This window comes from Perca flavescens, chromosome 8, assembly GCF_004354835.1.
Source record: "Perca flavescens isolate YP-PL-M2 chromosome 8, PFLA_1.0, whole genome shotgun sequence".
Classification (NCBI taxonomy): domain Eukaryota; kingdom Metazoa; phylum Chordata; class Actinopteri; order Perciformes; family Percidae; genus Perca; species Perca flavescens.
In genome coordinates this window covers 34,550,621-34,573,281 of record NC_041338.1, presented here as the reverse complement: position 1 = coordinate 34,573,281, position 22,661 = coordinate 34,550,621, and the positions used below count along the sequence as shown (strand labels likewise).

General features: G+C 40.1%; 2 protein-coding genes across 3 annotated transcripts in view; both read left to right on the top strand.

Annotated features, from left to right (window-relative positions):
• ankrd27 (ankyrin repeat domain 27 (VPS9 domain)) overlaps positions 1-4,918 on the top strand; it is a 63,948-nt gene extending 59,030 nt beyond the window's left edge. Inside the window, exons 28-29 of the mRNA XM_028585361.1 lie at positions 47-110; positions 2,277-4,918. Coding sequence (XP_028441162.1) covers positions 47-110; positions 2,277-2,858 — 646 coding nt within the window. The 3' untranslated portion in view covers positions 2,859-4,918. The remainder of the gene's footprint in view (positions 1-46; positions 111-2,276) is intronic.
• Positions 4,919-5,318: 400 nt separating this feature from the next.
• Positions 5,319-20,738, top strand: LOC114560318 (zinc finger DHHC-type palmitoyltransferase 7). 2 transcript variants are annotated; one of them, XM_028585615.1, is made up of 8 exons: positions 5,319-5,377; positions 8,042-8,127; positions 9,409-9,726; positions 11,740-11,864; positions 13,899-13,995; positions 16,119-16,200; positions 17,994-18,124; positions 19,518-20,738. In XM_028585615.1, exons 3-8 carry the CDS (start codon positions 9,415-9,417, stop codon positions 19,695-19,697), a joined length of 927 nt encoding a protein of 308 aa, XP_028441416.1. In that variant the 5' UTR covers positions 5,319-5,377; positions 8,042-8,127; positions 9,409-9,414; the 3' UTR covers positions 19,698-20,738. The 2 variants fall into 2 exon arrangements, with proteins under 2 accessions (XP_028441416.1, XP_028441415.1); XM_028585614.1 differs by lacking the exon at positions 5,319-5,377 and adding an exon at positions 5,864-6,072.
• Positions 20,739-22,661: the final 1,923 nt, after the last annotated feature.

The window sequence follows — 22,661 nt, the reverse complement described above, 5'->3', positions numbered from 1 at the left end:
AAGTTATCTTATCTTATCCACTGTGTTCGGATGTGCTCTGATTCAGGATGCAGCAGATGAAGAAGGGTTCCTCTGGTCCTCCCTCCAGGTGTTCAACAAACCAGAACCAGGTACCGTAGAAACAAATATAAAATATTTAATCGCGATTAATCGCATTAATGTCATAGTTAACTCGCATATTTTTATCTATTCTAAATGTCCCTTGATTTCTTTTTGTCCCATTATTATTTTTTTCTCATTTTAATGCTCTTATCAACATGGAAAAGTGGATCGGCTCGCTTTGTGCTTTTGTCGCCTGGCTTTGACGAGGGGGGGGGAGAGAATTGGCATCAGCTGTATTCTTGGCCATCAAGTAGTTTTAAAATACAAATAAGACATAATATCAAGACAAGTACACATGGAGTGGGATGTAAAGTGCAAAAAGTAATAGTGCAAAGTAGTGTGCAGGATGCATATTGGACTGATGAGTATGTAATATGGTTGGGCGATGTCCCCTAAATTGGCAGTTGACGATGTTTACAGTAAAACATCGTGATGGATGATGATATCGTCGGGAGGGGGGGAAGCACTTTTTATTTTACTATATCTCTTTACATAAATATTCTTTTTCTGCTATTATGGGCTAATAGTTCGATCAGACATACACTGCAATGCCCTTTGTAAATGGACATGGCTATGCTGCCGCCTGCTGGTAGGGGCAGTAATTACAATTTGACCTACTTTCACGTCTTTTTAAGTCTAGACTCAATCAGAAGTCCGTGATCTGCGACGACAGTACAGTGGAACTTTTGCCTTTAACAGAGCGACAGTAATAACCTAATTAATACGCCATCATTACTGAGATTAAACTACTTTCTCCGTTATATTTGCAATGAATAACGCATTCAATAAACAGAAACATAACTCTCACAGCACACATAAACAGATGCGCAATATTAGCTCACACATAAAATAGCACCCTCGTGAATTAGCCTACTGTTAACTCATAAATCCTGCACAACATCGTCCCGTACCGACAGGACCTCAGACTTACTTATTGATGCACAGCAGTGTCCATAAACTTAGTCCAATTAGGGAAGAAAGGAAAGTGTGACAATGTTCCCTTTTCTCTCTCAACTACCGCATGCTTAATTGGGGGGTGCAGGAGGTGCAGGAGGTGCCAGGCTGTTGTGGCTGTGCATGGTTCTTCCTCATGCTACTGACGCTCCTGTTTGTTAAATGAATAAATTGTGATGTTAACTTTCTATTGTTTGTTGTGTGAGGCCAGAGTACAACTAACTTTCTTTACATTTTGATACACAATAACCTTTTTTCTTTTTCAATTGACAACACTTGAAATGATAAAGGCACTTGCAGATTACAAAGTAGTACAAAATGTAAACCATACCATGGTGTTTCAAAACTAAAAGAGATAATGACTGTAATTTGTAATTCAGTCTTTTATCCAGTTGAAAAAGGATTTTTTTTCCCATTTTACTAAAACTCGGTGCAAATGCAAGAAATAGATCATGTTAAAAAATAGAAACCAAAATGTTTGGAAATTATTTATTTTTTTCCTTTTGAGAAAAAAGGTACAAGACAGATGACTAAATGAATCCGTTTCATCCTGAAAAGTCCGCTTTTTCAAAAACCAAAATTGTGTGTTGTAAACTGCGTTTGTCCCGTTTTGTGGCGATGGATGTGTAGAGGATGGATTCAATGGATGTGAATATTGTTCTAGTGTCTTCTCTCCTCTGGGACAGGAAACTGGGGGACAAAACGAGTACGGCTGTCCTCGACTAAAGAAATTCTTAGTTAACTAACACTCATTAACTTACTAACACTAATCGATTAGTTGATGTAATTGACAGAGCTGTGAGCTTTGAGAGGTGGTTAAGACTAGAAAAGCACAATATAAATGTAGTTAATTAACCATCTGTAAAACTGAGTTTCTCCACAATTAATCCTGCAAAAGCACCACTTTAAATCTTGTGTTTACCATAAATGTGCTCATAAGTTTCTTGGAAATAATTAGTAATTAAGCATGAATAAGCATAAAAAATGACTAATCGACTAAAGAAATCTTAGTCGACTAAGACCAAAACGAGACATTTGAGGACGTTATCTTGGGCTTTTTGGTGAAACGCTGATCCACATTTTTCACCATTTTTTTTTTCTGACATTTTAGCGATCAAACAACTAATCCATAAATGAAAAAAAAAAAATATTCAGATGAATTGACTATAAAAATAATTGTTAGATGCAGTCCTGATCTGATCTTTAATTATTTTTAATAGGGGAATCCAGACAGGCCGAAGTTGAGGCGCAGGGAGACGGTGGAGGTCAGCAGCCCCTCGGCGAGCCTCGCGGCCGGGCCCCGGCTGAGAGCGCGGCCCCTGGGTCGCTGTCACACCCTGGACTCGGGACAACAAACGCCGGAGCCCACACGCGCTCCAGACACGCCCGAACACACTCCGCGAGAAGAGAGGGATCGGACAGACGACGGGCACGCTGACGGAGACGACGCACAGCCTGACGCCAGTGAAACCCACTCCGCCGGTAGCGAGACCTCGCCGCCCTCGCCCGGCGATGCATCGGCGCACGCCGATAATCCGTTTGAACCCCGTCCCACGCACACTCCGACCGCTTCATCCTGCGCTTCACGTGACGGCGACACCGGCCGGAGTCTCCGCCCTCGGCGCGGAGAGCCGGAGCCGTCCGACGCTCACGGCAGCGACGAGGCTTTGGCGTCCGAGGACACGGACGCAGACTCGGGTCCTTCCCGCTCCGCTGAGCTCCGCCACGCAATCCAGTCTGACGGAGGCGACCGGAGAGACGGAGACCGCACGGAGGAGTCGAATCCCGGAGGCTCGGACTGAAGTTGACGGAGACGTCGCGAGGATTGGTAGGCTACAGGGAGATTATAAAGGAGCACAAAAACTGACTTTGCCACGAAAGTAACACAAACGCCAAAAAAAAAAAAAGAGACTGAAAAGAAGCAATGAAAGCACACGACTGGAGATCGACTCCACGCAGCCGACCGTCGCTGCAGCCGTAGCGGTTAGAAACGACGCCGCCAAGTGGCGTTTCTGTGGGCTGACTTCTACTAAAACCGTTTTTGACATTTTTACAGAAACATTTGCCAGCGTGGAAAAGTGCAAGCGGTTAAAAGATCAGTTAACCCTCCTCCTCTTCCTCCTCCTCCTCCTCTCACCCGAGTTTAGAGCACTTTCTAACCTTCACAGAGAGAGGGAAAAAAAGGGATACAAACTGTTGTTTTAATTTGCGTGAATGTCATTGATTTAGTTTTTGATTCAAGCCACCAGACTGTAGCTCTGATCTGCACCAGACTTCATTGGAAGAACACCTTGTTTTACTTGAATACTAGCGTCTTTTTTTAGCGTTAGAAATTTATAAATGAATTTACAGTTTGGTTGGTTTTGCCTGTTTTCCCTGTTTTAACATTGTACTCCACTTATATTTTTTTTATTATGATTCTTTTAATTTTTATCTGACTCTTTCTGACGGCAGTGTGTGCAGACAGGTTCAGCGTCTCCTGAATGGGAGAATGTTTTTTTTTTTTTTTCGTTTTGTTAAAGGATCACACAGCTGTTTTTTAAAATGTTTTTATTCCAAGCACAGATTGGTCAGCAGTGACTCAGAGTTGTTAAAGAGCGGAAGAAAGCGCGCAAAACCACCAGAGAGAAGAAGAATTCAAACTGATTTAATACAAATTACATTATGAAACTGTTGCAGTACTGTAGAATTGTCACCATCAGCCCTACTGTTCACAATAATGTCCACGTAGCTCACTGTGTGTGTGTGTGTGTGTGTGTGTGTGTGTGTGTGCGCGCGCGTGCGTGTGCGTGTGCGTGTGATTGATTGTAGTGAGGACGGAGCTTCAGTTTAAACCGACTAGGGCTGGCTTAGAATAGTCAATCCTCCATTTAAAATCAATCTTTGTGTGCGTGATCTAGGGCTGTGCAATTAATCGCAATTTTATCAAAAGTCGCAATATGAACTGGTGCAATATCCAAATCGCAAGGGGGGTGTCATATTTGTTAAAGGCAAAATATGTGTAAAACCGTTCTAAAATAAAGTACTGTGGTGCTGCGGAGACGTCCCGGCCTACACATCCTATCCTACAGACTACAGAAAACCGATTTATTTGGTACACATCCTCGCAAAAATCACACTTCAATCATTTTTTTATTTGTTAGCTTTTTCAGTGAAAATGAGACTGATACAAAAACGATCATCCCCTCCAATATCGTGAATCATTTCGCAATATCAGTCAAAATAATCGCAATTAGATATTTTCCTAATATCGTGCAGCCCTAACGTGATCCGATTTCGATTTATAAAATCTAGAAATCAATTTTTTGAATACTTGCATTTTCACAATGTATGTATTAGCTAAAAGTCCTTTTAAACTAACTTTTTTGGGGGTCAATTCTTATTGTAGACATCATTATAAAGATATTCAAGGGTTGCTTCTTGCTTGTACAATTTACAGCAGAAGATCTCTGAGAATCTTTAATATCCAAGCAAAATTGGCATTATAACTAAAAATTGTCCTGTCACCTAATTGATATTGAATCGTAAATGCAATCGAATCGATTCGGGAAATCATTGGCGATACCTGCAGCCCTAAAACTGTGGGTCAGTGTTTTCACGGTCGACCGTGAAAACACTCTCCTTCGATGTGTTTGACACACACACACACACACACACACACACACACACACATTCAGCAGTCTTTGTAACCTTTCAGTGTCTTATTTAAGATGGAAAGATGTCAAACCCCAATCAGAAGTCCTCATTATTTTTGTATTATCTTTTTTTAATTTATTTTCATGTTTGGATGGTTTAAAAATGGTGAATGTGCCTTATTTAATTCACACTCAAATAACCAATAATAAAGCTGGCGTTGAGACTAGTTGTATTTTTATCAGTGTTGTTTTTTTTCCACTGAAGAAGCTTCAACAACATTTAACATAAAAATGTTGGCTGTGTTGATGAGATAAGATAAGGCTTTGTTGATACACAGTGGGGGAATTGGGGAAGACGGAAATAAGCATAAATGAATAGAAAAAAGTATAATTGAAATAGGAGTATATAAAATAAGACCAGAATAAAAATAGAAACTATAATTAGCAATTACACTCAAACAAATGATTTTTTTTTTTTGTATTGTGAACTGTTATTAGTTAGGGTTAATATCAGAATAAATATTGATGTGAGCCAAAAAAATTGAATAATTTAATATTTTAGTGGGTGTTCTTCCTCCAACGACCACAGGGGACAGCAATGAGCCCATTCCACTAGTACCCTATATTTCTAAATATAGGGCACTACATTCCACATCTGAAAATAAACTTTGCCAAGCGAGACAAGGGTGAGTTTTTTGATTTATCAAAAACATTTTCAAACAATATTCTCCTGTTGATCTGGCAAATGTCCGTCTGGTTAACCCGGTTTAACCATAGACAGTATATAAGAATAGACTGTATATTGACAGTCTCTGGCCCCACTTCTGTTGCTTTTCTATGGGAGAGACGGTATGCTGCATTCAGGTGCCCCTTGGATGGTCCCCCTTCCAGAAGTATGAAGTGGTTCTGTCGTCTTCGGTGTGCGGCTGTGGATGAGCTTTAAATCGTAATGTGGGAGCAACAACTTGGACGATACAACCAAGATGTGTTGTATTTTATTGCTCAGAACGTTTAAACAACACGTTGATATTTTTTTCTAGTATCTATTACCAGATTACAAATTACATGGGAGCGAAAAAAAATGCAATACGTGAATTTAAACATTTCTTACCATGAATCCAACATTTACTTTGGTCCGCCAATATGATGCCAACTCGGCAAATAGTGTAGCCTGTGCGTATAGCAAAGATTTTTCCAACTTTCCTAGTTGTAGAGCGTTAACGTAAATTGTCCCACTTGGGATCACATTTTTCCGATTATCCCGACATCACTGGAATGCAGCATCAGTCCCGAACAGGGGCCAAGCCCAAACATATCTCAGATACATTTTATTTTTGTATGACATTTAACCAGAAATGTATTAATGGTTAGTTTTCAAAAGGTGAGTTAACGTATCTGACATAAAGTGATGCATGTTCTAATAATATTAAAAACACATCTCCCAGAGCTGAAGATCAATATTTTAGCGTTTGAAAAATGCTAAATCTCTGTTGTTCAGTCTCATGAAGATGTGCATGTTAATGTTAATATTGAGGTATAATATCATTCCTGTGGCAATATTAATCACCCACAAAATATATCGTCTCGTCGCGTTAATTGTGGCTCTTGTGTCGGTTTACCTGCCAGGTGTTGAATATCTAAAACGAAGAATTTGTAGCTAAACATATGACAGCTGGATAAGCTAAACGTTAGCTGTGCGCTAGCTTAGGTGAGCTAACGCTAACCAGTGTAACGTTACAGTAGCTAGCTTCTGTTTATAACGTTAGTCATGCTTAGTGTGCTTTTGGCGTTATAACGTCCCTGTCTGTAACCAGACCTACTTTATTGTAATTAGACTATTTATTTCACAATAAACGGTAGCGAGTACCGGAAGCTAAATGTGGCTAACAGCAGCTTAGAACCTAGAAGTAGGTGGCTGCTAAGTTTGTTATGCTAACGTAGCTAATGACGCTAGGTTAAAAGTGGTGGAATGTAACTGATTACATTTACTCAAGTACTGTACTTAAGTCCAAATTTAAGGTACCCTATTTGAGTGTTTTCAATATTTTCTACTTTCTACTTGTAACTTTTACTCCTCTACATCTCAAGAGGTACATTATGTACTATTTACTCCACTACATTTGTGTGACAGCTTTAGTTACTTTTCAGATGACAGTTTTTCTTCCCCTTCCTGTCCAGTGAAAACCACGTATCTCCTGATGTGTTGATGTTGAATGTTTGTGAAAAACAAATTGTAGGATGAAGTAGGAGCCACATATTGTATGTTGTTTATGGTCTCATTTATGTTGTTTGTTGATTATTGTGTTGTGCACTTATATTGTAGGTGGTGGGTGTTTTCATTGCGGTTTGAGCGGAAGTGATAACATATTTGTTTGTAGGGCTGCTCCTTCTTAGTCGATTAGTCGACAAATCGGTCGTTTTGGTCTTAGTCAACTTAGATTTCTTTAGGTGATTAATTATGTTTTATGCTTTATTTTTTCATGCTGAATGACTTATTTCCAAGAAACGTACGAGCACATCTCTGGTAAATGCAAGAATTGAAGTGGTGCTTTGCAGGACTCTTTGCGGAGAAGCTCAGATTTACAGATCTGTCGATTAAATCAACTAATCGACTAAGAATTTCTTCAATCAAGCAATTTGTTTGCTTCACCTGGGTTTTTTGGGCTTTGACCGAGAGGGGGTGAGCCTAGGTCCGAATACTTTACATTTGGTAACTGCAGTGCTAGTTGTATTTTACGTGTGGAGGAATAAATCATTGCAGTACAACCTTGAGCGCGTCACAGTGTGTTTATGCATCTCTGTGTTTAGTCCCTCGCGGCAGCACTTTGTTGGACTGCTTACAGCCGCACCACTTTATGTTGAGAAAATTCTTTAAATAAAGTCTTTAAAAAGCCTCTTGGATCAGCTGGAAAATGCATCAACACAAAGCTGAAAACAGGGCTGTTTTTTCTGACACCATGAAATGTTTTAAAACTGTTTTAGAGATATGTGGTTATCACAGGACAGCAACGCTACAAACTTATGATGATTTTATTAAATATGATATACAGGAGTTAAAATGAGCTCAGCCGTAAACATCTACAGCAGTAAAATGCAACATACACATTATTGCAGCAGGAATATTAAGCCAGAAACATCCGATAGAAGAGGAAAACACTGACTGGCAGCATACCTTTACTTTTCATACTTTAAGTACATTTTTCTGATAATACTTACATACTTTTTAAGTAAGGTTTTGAATTCAGGACTTGTAGTGGAGTATTTTCAAAGTGTTGTATTAGTCCTTTTACTGATGTGAAGTATCTGAATACTTCCTCCACCACTGCATGAACTTTTTTCTCTGTCTGCAGCGATGTGACTCGGAGGCAAAGCAGCTTGTGACTCCATGGAGCAGTTGGAGGAGAAGAGATAATGCTATAAAGTAGAGGCACTTCAAGTAAGTATGCATCACACTGAGTCTAACTTCAGTTACACTGATTCAAGCTGGACGTCTCTAAGACGTGTCTTTACTATGAAGTCAGGATACAATGCTATTTTATTTAAATATTGATTGAAACCATTGAAATAGTACATTCAAATATAGATAAATAAAACACCTTTAGGACACCCAGTTGCTGACTTTGGAAAAAAATATTTTCTATATATATAAATATCCAGTAGGGCTGCTTGATTATGGAAAATAAATCATATAAAATTAAATTGTGACGTTTCCCTTTGTTGGAAGTAAAGGGCCGGACTAAACTAGAAAAATAGACACAGACCAAAATCACTTTTACAAGGTTGTCAACATACTTTTGGCCCTGTTTTATATCGAGATGAAGATCATGCTCACATGATCAGTTTTAAAGGAACATGCCGACTTATTAGGAGTTTAGCTTATTCACCGTAACCCCCAGAGTAAGACAAGTCCATACATACCCTTCTCATCTCCGTGCGTGCTGTAATGCTGTCTGACGGCTTCAGCGGCATCAGGCCAGCACAGAACATGCAGGTGAATGGTTCCAGTAATCCTACTGCTCCCAATAAGAAAATGACGAATAACAAAATGACGCCAGCATGTTCCTATTTACATGTTGTGATTTGTAGAGTCACAGCGTGTACAAATAACAACGTAACATGAGACACAGCCATCTTCTAACTGTAAACAAACCGGGAACTATATTCTCAGGCGGAAGAATATAGTACTTGGGCGGAGTGATATGCTCGCAGCAAGCCTGTCTGAGAATATAGTTCCCGGTTTGTTTACGGTTAGAAGATGACTGTGTCTCATGTTACGTTGTTTTTTATACACGCTGTGACTCTATAAATCACAACATGTAAATAGGAACATGTTGGTGTTATTTTGTCACTTTTGTCACAATTCGGAGCAGTAGGCTAGTTGGAACCAGTTACCTGCAGGATCTGTGCTAAGCTAGGCTAGTTGGAACCAGTTACTTGCAGGATCTGTGCTGGGCTAAGTTAATGCTGGAACCGTCAGACAGCGTTACAGCACGCACGGAGATGAGAAGGGTATGTATCGACTTGTCTAACCCTGGGGGTTACGGAGAATAAGATAAAGTCCCAATAAGTCGGCGTGTTCCTTTAATTATTTGATTGGTGCGTTTGACAAAGTGCAGTGTGAAAGCAAACCCAACCAAATAAAAATTGTGTCTACCGAACTACAGGTGGGTGTGTAAGTGCCCTAACTTGCCTTTTCTTCCTCGGTTCCCTCCATCAGGGCAGAATGTCCTCGGGTCACAGACTGAGGGACGTGGAGCAGCAGCGCCCCCTGCTGGACGGGGAGGAGGAGGAGGAGGCGGAGGTGGAGAAGAGTTCCCACGGCGAAGCCAAGCGACTCTGGTTCATCCAGGACTGTTGCGGCATGGTGTGTGCCTTCATCACCTGGTTCCTGGTCTTATTCGCGGACTTTGTGGTCACGTTCGTCATGCTGCTGCCTTCCCGGAGCTTCTGGTACGCCGTGGTCAACGGAGTGTTCTTCAACAGCCTGGCTGTGCTGGCGCTGGCCTCCCACCTCCGCACCATGCTGACCGACCCGGTGAGCATGTACTGCATATACAGTACAGGCCAAAAGTTTGGACACACCTCATTCAATGTGTTTCTTTATTTTCATGACTATTTGCATTGTAGATTCTCACTGAAGGCATCAAAACTATGAATGAACACATATGGAATTATGAACTTAACAAAAAAGTGTGAAATAACTTAAAACATGTCTTATATTTTAGATTCTTCAAAGTAGCCACCCTTTGCTTTTTTTATTAATAAGGGAAAAACTTCCACTAATTAACCCTGACAAAGCACACCTGTGAAGGTAAAACCATTTCAGGTGACTACCTCATGAAGCTCATTGAGAGAACACCAAGGGTTTGCAGAGTTATCAAAAAAAGCAAAGAGTGGCTACTTTGAAGAATCTAAAATATAAGACATGTTTTCAGTTATTTCACACTTTTTTGTTAAGTACATAATTCCATATGTGTTCATTCATAGTTTTGATGCCTTCAGTGAGAATCTACAATGTAAATAATCATGAAAATAAAAAGGAAACACATTCAATGAGAAGGTGTGTCCAAACTTTTGGCCTGTACTGTATATGATTTTAGTTTCAATGGCAACAAATGGGGCTGCACGGTATGAGGAAAATATGCGATAGGGTTGTTGAATATCATGATAATGATATTACTAGGGCTGGGCTATTGTTAAAAAAATATTTGACACGGTACCGATGCAATACTGTGACTTTGATACCGGTTCCTAAATGATACTTTTTTCAATACCAATTTTACAAAACAAAAAGAAATTGCAACAATAAACATTTTGTATTAATTAAATTTTTTATTAATGTTTCAGCTCCTACTACTTAAAGGACAATTCCGGCGCAAAACGAACCTAGGGGTTAATAACAGATGTGTACCCACTCGATCGTTCTCTGGGACATGTTTTCATGCTAATTGAATGTGTTTGTAGCTTGAAACAAGCTAGCACGGACCGCCGATTAGCTTACAACGCTAGGATTCGGGGCACAGGCAAAGTAAAAACAAATCACTATTTCTATACCACTAACAAGGCTCAAAATATCACCACACTTCAACGGTAGCATAATGAGGGTCCCTAAATGTTAATGAAAGCGCTGAGAACTTTGTAACTGTACTCTCAGTTTATTATAAAATAGTTTAGAGAGATGGTAGCTCCCAAGAAGGCGGCCGCCTGTACACGAGAACGCGACTAATAATAATAATCTATCTTATAATAAACTGTCTGTAAACAAGTTCTCAATGCTTCGGTTAACATTTAGGGACCCTCATTATGCTACCGTTGAAGTGTGGTGATATTTTGAGTCTTCTTAGTGGTATAAATAGCGATTTGTTTTTACTTTCCCTGTGCCTTGAATACTAGCGTTGTAAGCTAATCAGTGAATTGTCCTTTAAGCCCCGTCCGTCTCTGTGTAACGTAGAGTTTTTCCTGCGTGTCTCTACGACGTGTAACATTAGACAGCCAATCCCAAACATTATTAGATCTTGGTAGGAGCATGCTGCGTGCTGATTGGCTCACTGACAATGAGATTTACTCCCTAGGTATTGAAATTGGGTAATGAATAGCGAGGGATTTCTCAATACTTTAGAGGCAATTTGGTCTGTCCCTAAAAAGTATTGAATTCGGTACCCAGCCCTAGATATTACTTGCGATAAATAGATATTAAAGTGAACTCAGTTTTGCTGCTTTCAATATTCTGATAAAATACAACCAATGAAAAAGGAAATCATTTCATACACATTCTTTTTTTGAACAAATCGAACATAGATATAAAAGGCACCACTAAAAAACAGAATGACAGTTACATTTCAATCTGCACTTTTGTGTCTGTCTCTCACGATATGTCGCAGCCTTTCGCAATGTGTTTATTGCGCCAGTTAATATTGCAATGACGATTAAAAAAAACTGTATATTGTGCAGCCCTAGCAAAAAATAGGAGCTCCAAGTTGCAACTAAGCCATAAGATCTTTCCCATTCTTTCTTTTCATTGTCCATGTTTCCTCTTTTCTCTCCTAAGGGAGCCGTTCCTAAAGGAAACGCCACTAAAAAATACTTGGAGAGTCTGCAGCTGAAGCCGGGCGAGGTCATCTACAAATGTCCAAAATGCTGCAGCATCAAACCCGAGAGGGCTCATCACTGCAGGTCAGAAGGGTTCATACTACCTGGAGGGAGTTTCAATAGTCTCACATTGCCAGACCTACACCACATATACATTCTGGGATAGGAAAAAAAAACTTGTTTTGGTGGAACATTTGCACCCCGCAAAAGTAAACGCAACATACAATATTAAATGATTGTTCAAACAATCCAGTACCGTGAGCTATTTAAATTAGCTGATACATGGTTAAACCTCATTAGCTTTTACCAGTGTATCGCCGTGTGTAGTTCGTCCACAGCAATCCCACCAATCAGTCCCAAAACCTCCCAGTTGGAGAGGAAATTATGTTGGCGTAAACATATATTTTGTAAATTTTTAAACTCATCAGGTGTAGGGTTAGGTATGGTTTGGGTTTTTTCCAATACCGGTATTAAAGCGGTACTTTTAAAACGGTGCTTGTGCCTAAACGGTGCCTGAACCGATACTTTTTAAGACGGTAAAAAAAAAAAGAAGGGTACTAAACAACCGTCTGCAACATTAAAGAACAGCTTGTTTATTGAAAAGGCCATATGGTCACAATTAAATGATTTAATAATATAGAAATAACTATAACTTATAACAATAACTTTTTTCACCAGTAAATTGCTGTTGAATGACATAAAACAACCACCAGATGGGAAAAGGGTATTTAACAATAACTTTGAATGCACAAGTTTCCGTCTGTGTTTTTCCGACAGCTGCAGGATGTTATGTCCCGGAGTTGGAATCCTCTACAGGGAAATACAGTCCCACCGTTTAACGTTAGCGGTCAGCATTTTAACCGTGTTTAATCCCGCTACTAGCTAACGGGAGGCTAACGTTAGCTGCTGTCGAGTGTAGTGTTAACTAGCGTCACATGCAGAGATGCTTCTGTTGCCTCTAACATCCGTTTTGGAGCATCAGAGAGCAGCGCAGGCATATCGGTAGCACCAAAATGTCACACCGAAATCCGCGTTGCTATTCGGTCCGGTAGATACCGGTCATTAAGGAACCGGTGCCGTATTAGCAACGGGTTCGGAACCCTAATCAGGTGTCGGGCTTTATCCTGGAAATGTACTTCCATTGATCCAGACTAGAGTTTCAATATTAAGGGCGTTTTCACACATGAAAGTCCAAACCAAGGTCCGGACCAAGGTTCATGTTTTTGTTACATTGTATACATTTGATCCGGTAAGTTGTGGTTTCACAATGCAGTTTTGCAAGCGCACTAAAGATCTATACATGACAAACCTACGTCCTGCCGTCATCACATACGTGAGCTACGTCTCCAGATACTTCTAACTGATTGGTTTGTTGAAGGGCTTCCTCGTCCTCTCATATCCTCTCTCTGTGTCGGAGTTTTTCCAACTGACTGCTGCTCTCCCCCTACTGCCGCGGCCCTTTTTGTTTTGTTGTGATGTTGAGAAGCAAGATACGGGAACTTTCTTTCTGGAGCATTTATTCAGAGACAAACTGAAACCTACGCTGTACATTTACCACTTAACCAATAAACTGCTGATGTATTCTCTGCTCTGATAGCCGACAGCTGTCTTCTCTGAACGCATTCACCGTCACTCTCTCTCACTAAGCACCTTAAAGGAGCTAACACAAGGAGATCCTGCCAGAGCTTCTTGTATTTGGTCCAAAAGTCCGAACCATCCAAAAAATGCTTTCACACTATAAACGAACCGGACCATGGTTCAGTTTGGTCCGGACCGAGACCACCTCTTTTTATTGGACCAAAATTTGGTCTTTTGATCCGGACCGTGGTCTGGGGGAGGTTTCACACCTGTAATTTTGGTTCGGATCAAACTAAAAAGTCCGAAAGTCCGGACCAAACGAGGTATGTGTGAAAACGCCCTAACTCTGCTGCTCCTAAAGCTGCACTGATTGATTTGGGAGGTTTTCTGGAAGCAGAACGAGACACTGAACCAATTCTTTGTCATCATCTTTAGCTGTTATCGACAAGCCAGCTGAGGTGATTGTTTTAAAACTGTTAGTAAAGTTAGTCTAGTTGGGAAGTAATACTGCCGTGTTATTCCTTCCCCGTTCTTCTATAGTATCTGTAAGCGCTGCATCCGCAAGATGGACCACCACTGTCCCTGGGTCAACAACTGTGTCGGGGAGAAAAACCAGCGCTTCTTCGTCCTCTTCACTGTAAGCTCATTTACTGTCCTGACCACTTACTTATCTGATTTTCTTCTTTCTTCTTCAGGCTGACTTCCACACACGTCAGCCAGAGATATATTATATAATTAGTTAAAACTAGAGATGTTTTGTATTGTTGAGAAGTGAAAGAAAAGAAAAAGAATTAGCGTAGAATGTAAATTTGAGAGACAGAAAGTTTTGTTTATAACAAAATGGTTATGTTGTTGCATGGTCAAAGGGTAACTACTAGAGATGCACCGATTTCAACTTTCTAGGCCGATTTCCGATTTTTTCATTGAGTTTGAACTGCCAATACCGATTTTAGCCGATTCCGATTTCATTTTTTCTAACCACTTTCCAGCACACACAGATATTTATTTTCTATCTTTTCTTTAATAGAACATTTTTTTAATAGATAATGGATCACTATAAAACAGAACTATATACATGACTCCTGGTGTGGGACATTCACACACATCTAAAGTGCAATGTTAGAACCATTTCCTTCTTCTCATATCAATATCAATATATATATATATATATATATATATATATATATATATATATATATATATATATATATATATATATATATCACGTGAAAATCTGCCAAGTCCGGTCACCGGCCAGTCAATCGGTGCATCTCTAGTAACTACCATTTTTTTTTCAACCTGGACCCTATTTTCCTATGTTTTTGTGTCCAAGTGACTGATGGGAACAACAATCTTTGACATTGGTCCAGTATTAATCGAATCGCTGCAGTCGGCAGCGGCGAAACAAGCTAAAAAATCACTACTTTTAGCGTGTATAGAGCCAACATATTGTCAATGATGTAAATCAGTAAACTATGTGTTTATTTCAACCAAAACTAGAGTAGTGATGGTTGGAAAAGTGGAAAGACGACCCAAAACGGCTTTTAATAGTTTTATTTTGTTTCTGTCGACTTTGAATGAAGTGTGTTTTACAATGCTTAAATTACTCTTTATTTACATCGAGTTTGGTGGGTTTAGCAAATGTGATTTCACAGATGTTTTTATGTATATTGTGTATTATAAAAGGATCTTACTCTTTAACAGAAAGGTCGACCTCCTTAGAAATCCTTTCCATAATGGTGTCAGACACTTAGAATAATAATCTGAGTCTGTAAGCGGCAAAACAAGCACTTTTGTGAAGGTAAATACAAGCTGCATAGTTGTCCTATTAACTCACATTGTAGCTTGTTTCGCCGCTGCCGACTGCAGCGACCTCGCTCAATACTGGACCAATGTCAAAGATTGTTGTTCCCATCAGTCACTTAGACACAAAACCATAGGAAAACAGGGGTCCAGGTTGAAAAATGGTAGTTACCCTTTAAATGACTCATATTTCTCTTTTTTTAATGTTCAATCCTGACTCTTGGCCACCAGTCAGTCATCATTTGCGGAATGGGGAAGCAACAACGGTGACAAATGTGTGTGTGAATAGATTAGACTGGGTTGCAACTAGAGCTGCAACGATTAGTTGATCGATAGAAAAATCACACCAACTATTTTGATAATCGATTCATCTTTGTGTAAAATAACAGAACATGCTGTGTTCAACCTCTCAAATTTGGAGATGTCCTGCCTTTTTCTGTTTTATGTCATATTAAACTGAATAGCTTTAGGTTTTGGACAAAACAATACATTTAAAGATGTCATCTGGACTTTGAGAAACTGGTATGGACATTTTTTTTTTCATTTCCAGACATTTTATAGACCAAACGATTAAGCCACAAATCGAGAAAATGATCATCAGATTAATCACTAATGAAAATAATTGTTAGTTGCAGCTGTTGTAGCACTTTTATTAGTAGTTACAAAAGTGTTTAGAGCTTAGATGTTGCAGCGGATGAAACTCAAATACAGAGAAATGTAATGAAAATACAAAGAACACATTTTGCACACTTTTGCTCACTTTTCTTTAATTATGCACCTCCCCTCCTTTTTTTCTTTGCATCTAAACTTTCGGTCAGGCTACACATTTTGGCACCACAACTATTTGAAGCTAATGAAAGAGAAACGTATTTTCAAAGACCCCTCCGACTCTGAGATGTTAAAACACTATACCTAATACACTAATACCGAGTCTGGTACATTTTCCTCTGTCCACAGATGTACATAGCTATGATCTCCAGTCACGCTCTGGCTCTCTGTGGATACCAGTTCATCACCTGCATCAAAGTCCAGTGGAGAGGTGAGTCCTGAAAACCGCTTGAAGGGTAATTCGTTTTTCCCATGCACTGGTGTCTAAGTGACTAATGTGAACAAAGCTCTCTGAAATTGGTCCAGTATTTAACGAGAACACTGTAACCTGCAGCCGTGAACGGGACAGCAATGTGATCCTATAGGGCAAATGTGCATTATTTTATGTCCACTAAAAGTGCTGTTTAACAACAGACAGGCTCAGATTGTTATCCTAAGTGTCTGACAACATTTTGGAAAGGATCCCTACAGAGATACACCTTTTAGTTAAAGAGTAAGATTCTCTTTGTCTAACATGAAACGGCTCAGAGATCCCACCAGACTCCATGTAAATAATCAAGACTTTTATCTTGTATATAGCCAGCATATCTCCACCAGACTCCATGTAAATAATCAGGACTTTTAGCGTGTATAGAGCCAGCATATCTCCACCAGACTCCATGTAAATAATAAGGACTTTTAGCGTGTATAGAGCCAGCATATCTCCACCAGACTCCATGTAAATAATCAGGACTTTTAGCGTGTATAGAGCCAGCATATCTCCACCAGACTCCATGTAAATAATCAGGACTTTTAGCGTGTATAGAGCCAGCATATCTCCACCAGACTCCATGTAAATAATCAGGACTTTTAGCGTGTATATAGCCAGCATATCTCCACCAGACTCCATGTAAATAATCAGGACTTTTAGCGTGTATAGAGCCAGCATATCTCCACCAGACTCCATGTAAATAATCAGGACTTTTAGCGTGTATATAGCCAGCATATCTCCACCAGACTCCATGTAAATAATCAGGACTTTTAGCGTGTATATAGCCAGCATATTTCCACCAGACTCCATGTAAATAAACAGGATTTTTAGCGTGTATAGAGCCAGCATATTTCCACCAGACTCCATGTAAATAATCAGGACTTTTAGCGTGTATAGAGCCAGCATATTTCCACCAGACTCCATGTAAATAAACAGGATTTTTAGCGTGTATAGAGCCAGCATATTTCCACCAGACTCCATGTAAATAATCAGGACTTTTAGCGTGTATAGAGCCAGCATATTTCCACCAGACTCCATGTAAATAATCAGGACTTTTAGCGTGTATAGAGCCAGCATATCTCCACCAGACTCCATGTAAATAATCAGGACTTTTAGCATGCATGTGTAAATGGGTGAATTAAGGGTTTATTTCAAACAAACCAGAGTGTTGATTATTGGAACAGTGGAAAGATGAACCAAGACGGCTTTTGATTTTAGTTTTGAATGAAGTGTGTTTTACGATGATAAAATTGCCGGTTAACATTAGGCCTACTTTGTAGCTTGTTTCAGCAGTCTCGCTTAATATTGGCCCAATTTCTAAAATACTGTTGTTATCATAAGTCTCACGTGACTTATGATATATTATATATATATATATATATATATATATATATATATATATATATATATATATATATATATATATATATATATATATATATATATATATATATATATATATAGAGAGAGAGAGAGAGAGAGAGAGAGAGAGAGAGAGAGAGAGAGAGAGAGAGAGAGAGACTTTTAGGGTCCAGGGTCCAGGTTGAGAAAAAAAGTTAGCTTTTGAACAAGTTAGCCCTTTAGCTATATTTTATTTAAATTTTTAGTTATCTTTTCTTCATCTAGGCCTGGGCCTCAAAGTTCTTGTTTGTATCAAGTGATACCCAGTATCACCTATGTGGTTATATCAGGAACCCCACTGGGGCTGACAGAAGCTAGCTGCAGTTCACCGTGTTGTTTTTTCTTGCTTCCAGAGTGCAGTGATTTCTCTCCTCCGGTGACGATGATGCTGATGATCTTCCTCTGCATGGAAGCCCTCCTCTTCTTCACCTTCACAGCTGTAATGTTCAGCACTCAGCTCCACTCCATCTGCAACGACGAGACGGTGAGGACATAAACTCGCTGTCTTTCATTCCCCTGAGACCGTAGATCCAAGAGTATCCCGATTCAAGAGCAGTAACAGTAAAAACTCCTCCGTTGCCTGTGCAATAACTAGGGATGGGTCTCAAGTCCTGGTTCTATTAAGTACTAGGGCTTTCAAAATTGCTCAAAAATGACGTTCGAATATTCCCTCTAAATTAACACCGAATATTCGAACTATTCGAACATCTGGTTGCGCATGCATCCAAGGTGGCGCGTGACATCGTGACGTTAAAATTATGTAATACCCGGCCGAGCCGAGGTTGCGCACGGCTCTTTTTTTTCAGTGGCGTGCGACAAAGCAGAAACAGGAAGCCTGAATGAGTTCGCCAACAAGCGGATGTCAGGACTCTCAGAGTGACTGCAGGTCTCTCTGGTAAACTTACCGGGTAAAGATGAGCTCTTTATGGTGAATGAAAGGCTCGATCCGACGAAGTAGGTCAATGCTGCTGCCAGTTCTGCCGTTGTTTACCTTTTTCTTCTTCTTCTAGTCCGTAGAAAGGGCAGCGTCGGTAGCCTTTGCTCATTAGCGCCACCTCTGTTCAGGAGAAGACTGCAGCTAGTGTCGCGAGCACCAGCGCCGGTATAAATAGTCACGGAGATCTCATAATGTCAGATGTGTATGCGCCAGCTGGGCTGCGTCCGGTATGTAACTGCGTGTCAATCACTGCTCATGCACACGCATTCATTCTCCCTTGTGGGGGGAGGGGCTTAGGAGACCGGTTTGGGCTTTAGCAGAAAGGGGGGAGGGACTGAGAAATTGTCGATGTTAACATTTTTGGGCTAAGTCCTGGATCTTCACAATTCTACCTGCAGCATGTTTAAGAATTTGTCGTCTCATCTTTCCACCAAATAATATAAAAGTATCGATAAAGACTCGGATCGGACCCCCTCGAAAACGAGATGCTTCATCTCAAGGGGTTATCCTCTTAAATAAACAATTTCAATTTCAATGTTAAACAGTCTTGAAAATGTTATCAATATCAATAAAAAACTAAAAATCCTCATCCCTAGCAATAAGTCGGCTTAATATGCACATGTAATTTAAATTTTATTGTTGATATTGCTGCTGTAGCATTGTGTCTAATTGTGTTCTGTATATTTTATGTTCTTTGTACTTTGTTTTTATGTTATTGTCTTTTTAGTTTATTTGTACTGATTATTTCCCATCTGTAATATAAAGTGACTGAACTGAACATAAACTCATGTTCTGTATACATCACTTTACTCTAAATAATATGTTATAATAGTGTTTCAGTACTCCCTGTCTGTCTCCGAGTACGGTAAGACTATTTATCCGTGTGTAGTGAAGGTATGTATGTCTGTGTGTAACGAGGTTGCGTATCTCTGTGTGTCAGGAGATCGAGCGTCTGAAGAACGAGAAGCCGACGTGGGAGCGTCAGACTCGCTGGGCGGGGCTGAGGTCGGTGTTTGGAGGTCCGCCGTCGCTGTTGTGGATCAGCCCCTTTGCTGGACTCAAACTACCAACCCTGCTCCCCAGACGCGCCTGGAAGGGCGGCGCCGAGTTCTCCGTCTGACCAGCTGTGGTTCACCCGCTGCACAGTGGAGGCCATGAACCTGCAGAGTCCAGCTGGGGTTTTGCAGAGCGCTGCACTGAACCTCGATGGCTGTTTTCTGAGCCGCAGAAAATCCGATTCAGACTCGGCTGCAGTGCCCAGAAGGCACTCAGTCTGCGTCTCTGACCCTTGACATCTTCTTACCTTTCTGGGAGAAATTGAAAGATCTAACCGGGTAAGACTGACGGCAGGCCGATGCTGCTGGATGTGTAGATAATCTTAAGAAGAGTTTCTTCTACATGAATCAGTCATGTCTTTTATGTTTTTTTTATTTGCTCATTAAGATGCTGGATCTTCTTAGAGCAGCTACGGACCACCGAAAATGACTCTTTGACTGCTTTTCCAAACTTTTGAGGAAACTATGATTATCATTGGTGGGGTTTTTTTGGTGTCTGTAGAAGTGGCACTGTGCATCAGCATAACACGTAAAGCCACAATGAAATGAAATATTCTTTAATTATTGGAATGATTCTTCCTTCCTCCTTCCTGTGTTGAATTTAAATAATATCACATAGTTAAAGGTGCCCTGTGGAGTTTTCTCATAAACCAACAAAAGTTGTGTTTACAGGCAGAGTTTCTCACTAAAACACATTCTGTGAATCCTTGAGGTCCAACAAAATTGTTGAATTAAATTCCCTTAAAAAAAAGGATTAAGAACTATCAGAATCAAAAAAGGATGTATTGTGAAGTGAGTAGCACTTAGGAGGAATTTGCCTTGGTTATTGGTGCATACATTACCTTATTAAACATGAATATGAAATAAACAAACAATAAATACAGAAACAAATAACACATACGTAAAACTATTTAACATTAAGAAAAAATAAGCTGTATGGAGAGGCAAAGGTTCAGGATATATAGCATGTGTGGAGGAAAGGTATATAGTCCAGGTTGTAGGATTAAGGATTACTGAATTATTTTAAATCCTCTAATGCAGGGGTCTTCAACGTATTTTAAGCCAAGGACCCCTTACCTGAAAGAGAGACGGAGCAGGGACCCCCTACTACATATATTGTATAAAATATAGTTGCATATTAAAGGTGCTCTAAGCGATGTCACGCGTTTTTTAGGCTACACCATTTTTTGTCACATACAGCAAACATCTCCTCACTATCTGCTAGCTGCCTGTCCCCTGAACACACTGTAAAAAACATCTCCTCACTATCTGCTAGCTGCCTGTCCCCTGAACACCCTGTAAAAAACATCTCCTCACTATCTGCTAGCTGCCTGTCCCCTGAACACACTGTAAAAAACATCTCCTCACTATCTGCTAGCTGCCTGTCCCCTGAGCACACTGTAAAAAACATCTCTTCACTATCTGCTAGCTGTCTGTCCCCTGAACACACTGTAAAAACATCTCATTATCTGCTAGCTGCCTGTCCCCTGAACACACTGTAAAAAACATCTCTTCACTATCTGCTAGCTGTCTGTCCCCTGAACACACTGTAAAAAACATCTCCTCACTATCTGCTAGCTGCCTGTCCCCTGAACACACTGTAAAAAACATCTCCTCACTATCTGCTAGCTGCCTGTCCCCTGAACACACTGTAAAAAACATCTCCTCACTATCTGCTAGCTGCCTGTCCCCTGAACACACTGTAAAAAACATCTCCTCACTATCTGCTAGCTGCCTGTCCCCGAACACACTGTAACACTGTGGGTTATTTGATAATACTTTGAACGTCAACAAGAAGTGCCGTCGCCCAACATCGCTTGGAGCACCTTTTAAACTGGGCCTACAATAACGTGTAGGGCAGCCTAATGCCTTTATACATACCATTTTTGCATAGAATACTAAGCTATTTAAATATTACTTATAATACTTATAATTGTTGCCATGATTTTATAAATCATGTTTTCATTTTAAAACATACATGTGGCACAGTGGAATCTTTAGGATTAACTGTATCTTTGGATGGCTACCTTAGTGATTATACCTTACCTATAGGCCATCTTTAGTGGGGATTTATATTCATTTATATGTTGGATTAATTGAAAAATCAACAATCATTTGGAGGACCCCTGCATTGACTCTGAGGACCCGCTATGGGTCCCGGACCCCCTGTTTGAGATCCCTGCTCTTATGTTTGCATCCATGTTTACTAGCGGGCCGTTTTCTTGCTGTGTTTCTTGCCGCAATAAAAACTGTGCTGGGTAGATCAGTGAGGGTGTAACACCTCTGGCAGGAATGTGTAATCCTCAAGCTCGAGACAAACTGAATGGGGCCCACCTCTGATCCATGGCGCCATTAGAGGTCTAATGTAATTGGCAAATGTTAGCATGCTAAAACTTGAATCCAAGACAGCGATCACGGTAAACGTTTTACCTGCTAAACATTAGCATGTTAGCATTTAGCTCAAAACGCTGCCGTTCTTAAGTACAGACTCACAGAGCTTCTAGCATGGATGTAGACTCTTAGTCTCGTTTTATTCATTGTTATTTTATTTGGGAAACATTTATACTACAAATAATTTACATTAAAGCTGCAGTGGGTAGAAAAGCGAAAACAAAAAAAGACCTCTTCCTGCAGCTTTCCCGCTTGCCTCTCTATCTGCATGTGTAGAACAGCCAATAGGAACGCCCTCTCTCTCTGAAATGACCTGTGATTGGCCGATGTCTCATGGCATGGGCTAGATTTCAAAAACAGAGCCAAGAGGGAATGCAGAAACATTATTATGGTGTTTTTGCCCAACAACGCCAAAAAATAAATTGCCTACCGGTGCAAAAACAAGGAAAACTGTCTGCTCCGTTGACATATTCTCTTAAATAACTCGTTTTTGCCCTTTAAGAACAAATGTGCCCTTATGAATGGTTCTTTCCTGAGGCGTAATATCTTCAAAGTGCCGTTTCTTTGTGACTTTTAATGTTTGGAAAATGTAACCGTAGCCGTTACTGTGCACAGTGATATTGAACCTCATTTCTTTG

Coding starts and splice junctions, on each gene's coding strand:
- LOC114560318 (XM_028585615.1), top strand. CDS start 9,415: ATGTCCTCGGGTCACAGACTGAGGGACGTGGAGCAGCAGCGCCCCCTG. Junction 13,996..16,118: donor GCTTCTTCGTCCTCTTCACT/GTAAGCTCATTT, acceptor CTCTGTCCACAG/ATGTACATAGCTATGATCTC. Junction 16,201..17,993: donor CATCAAAGTCCAGTGGAGAG/GTGAGTCCTGAA, acceptor TCTTGCTTCCAG/AGTGCAGTGATTTCTCTCCT.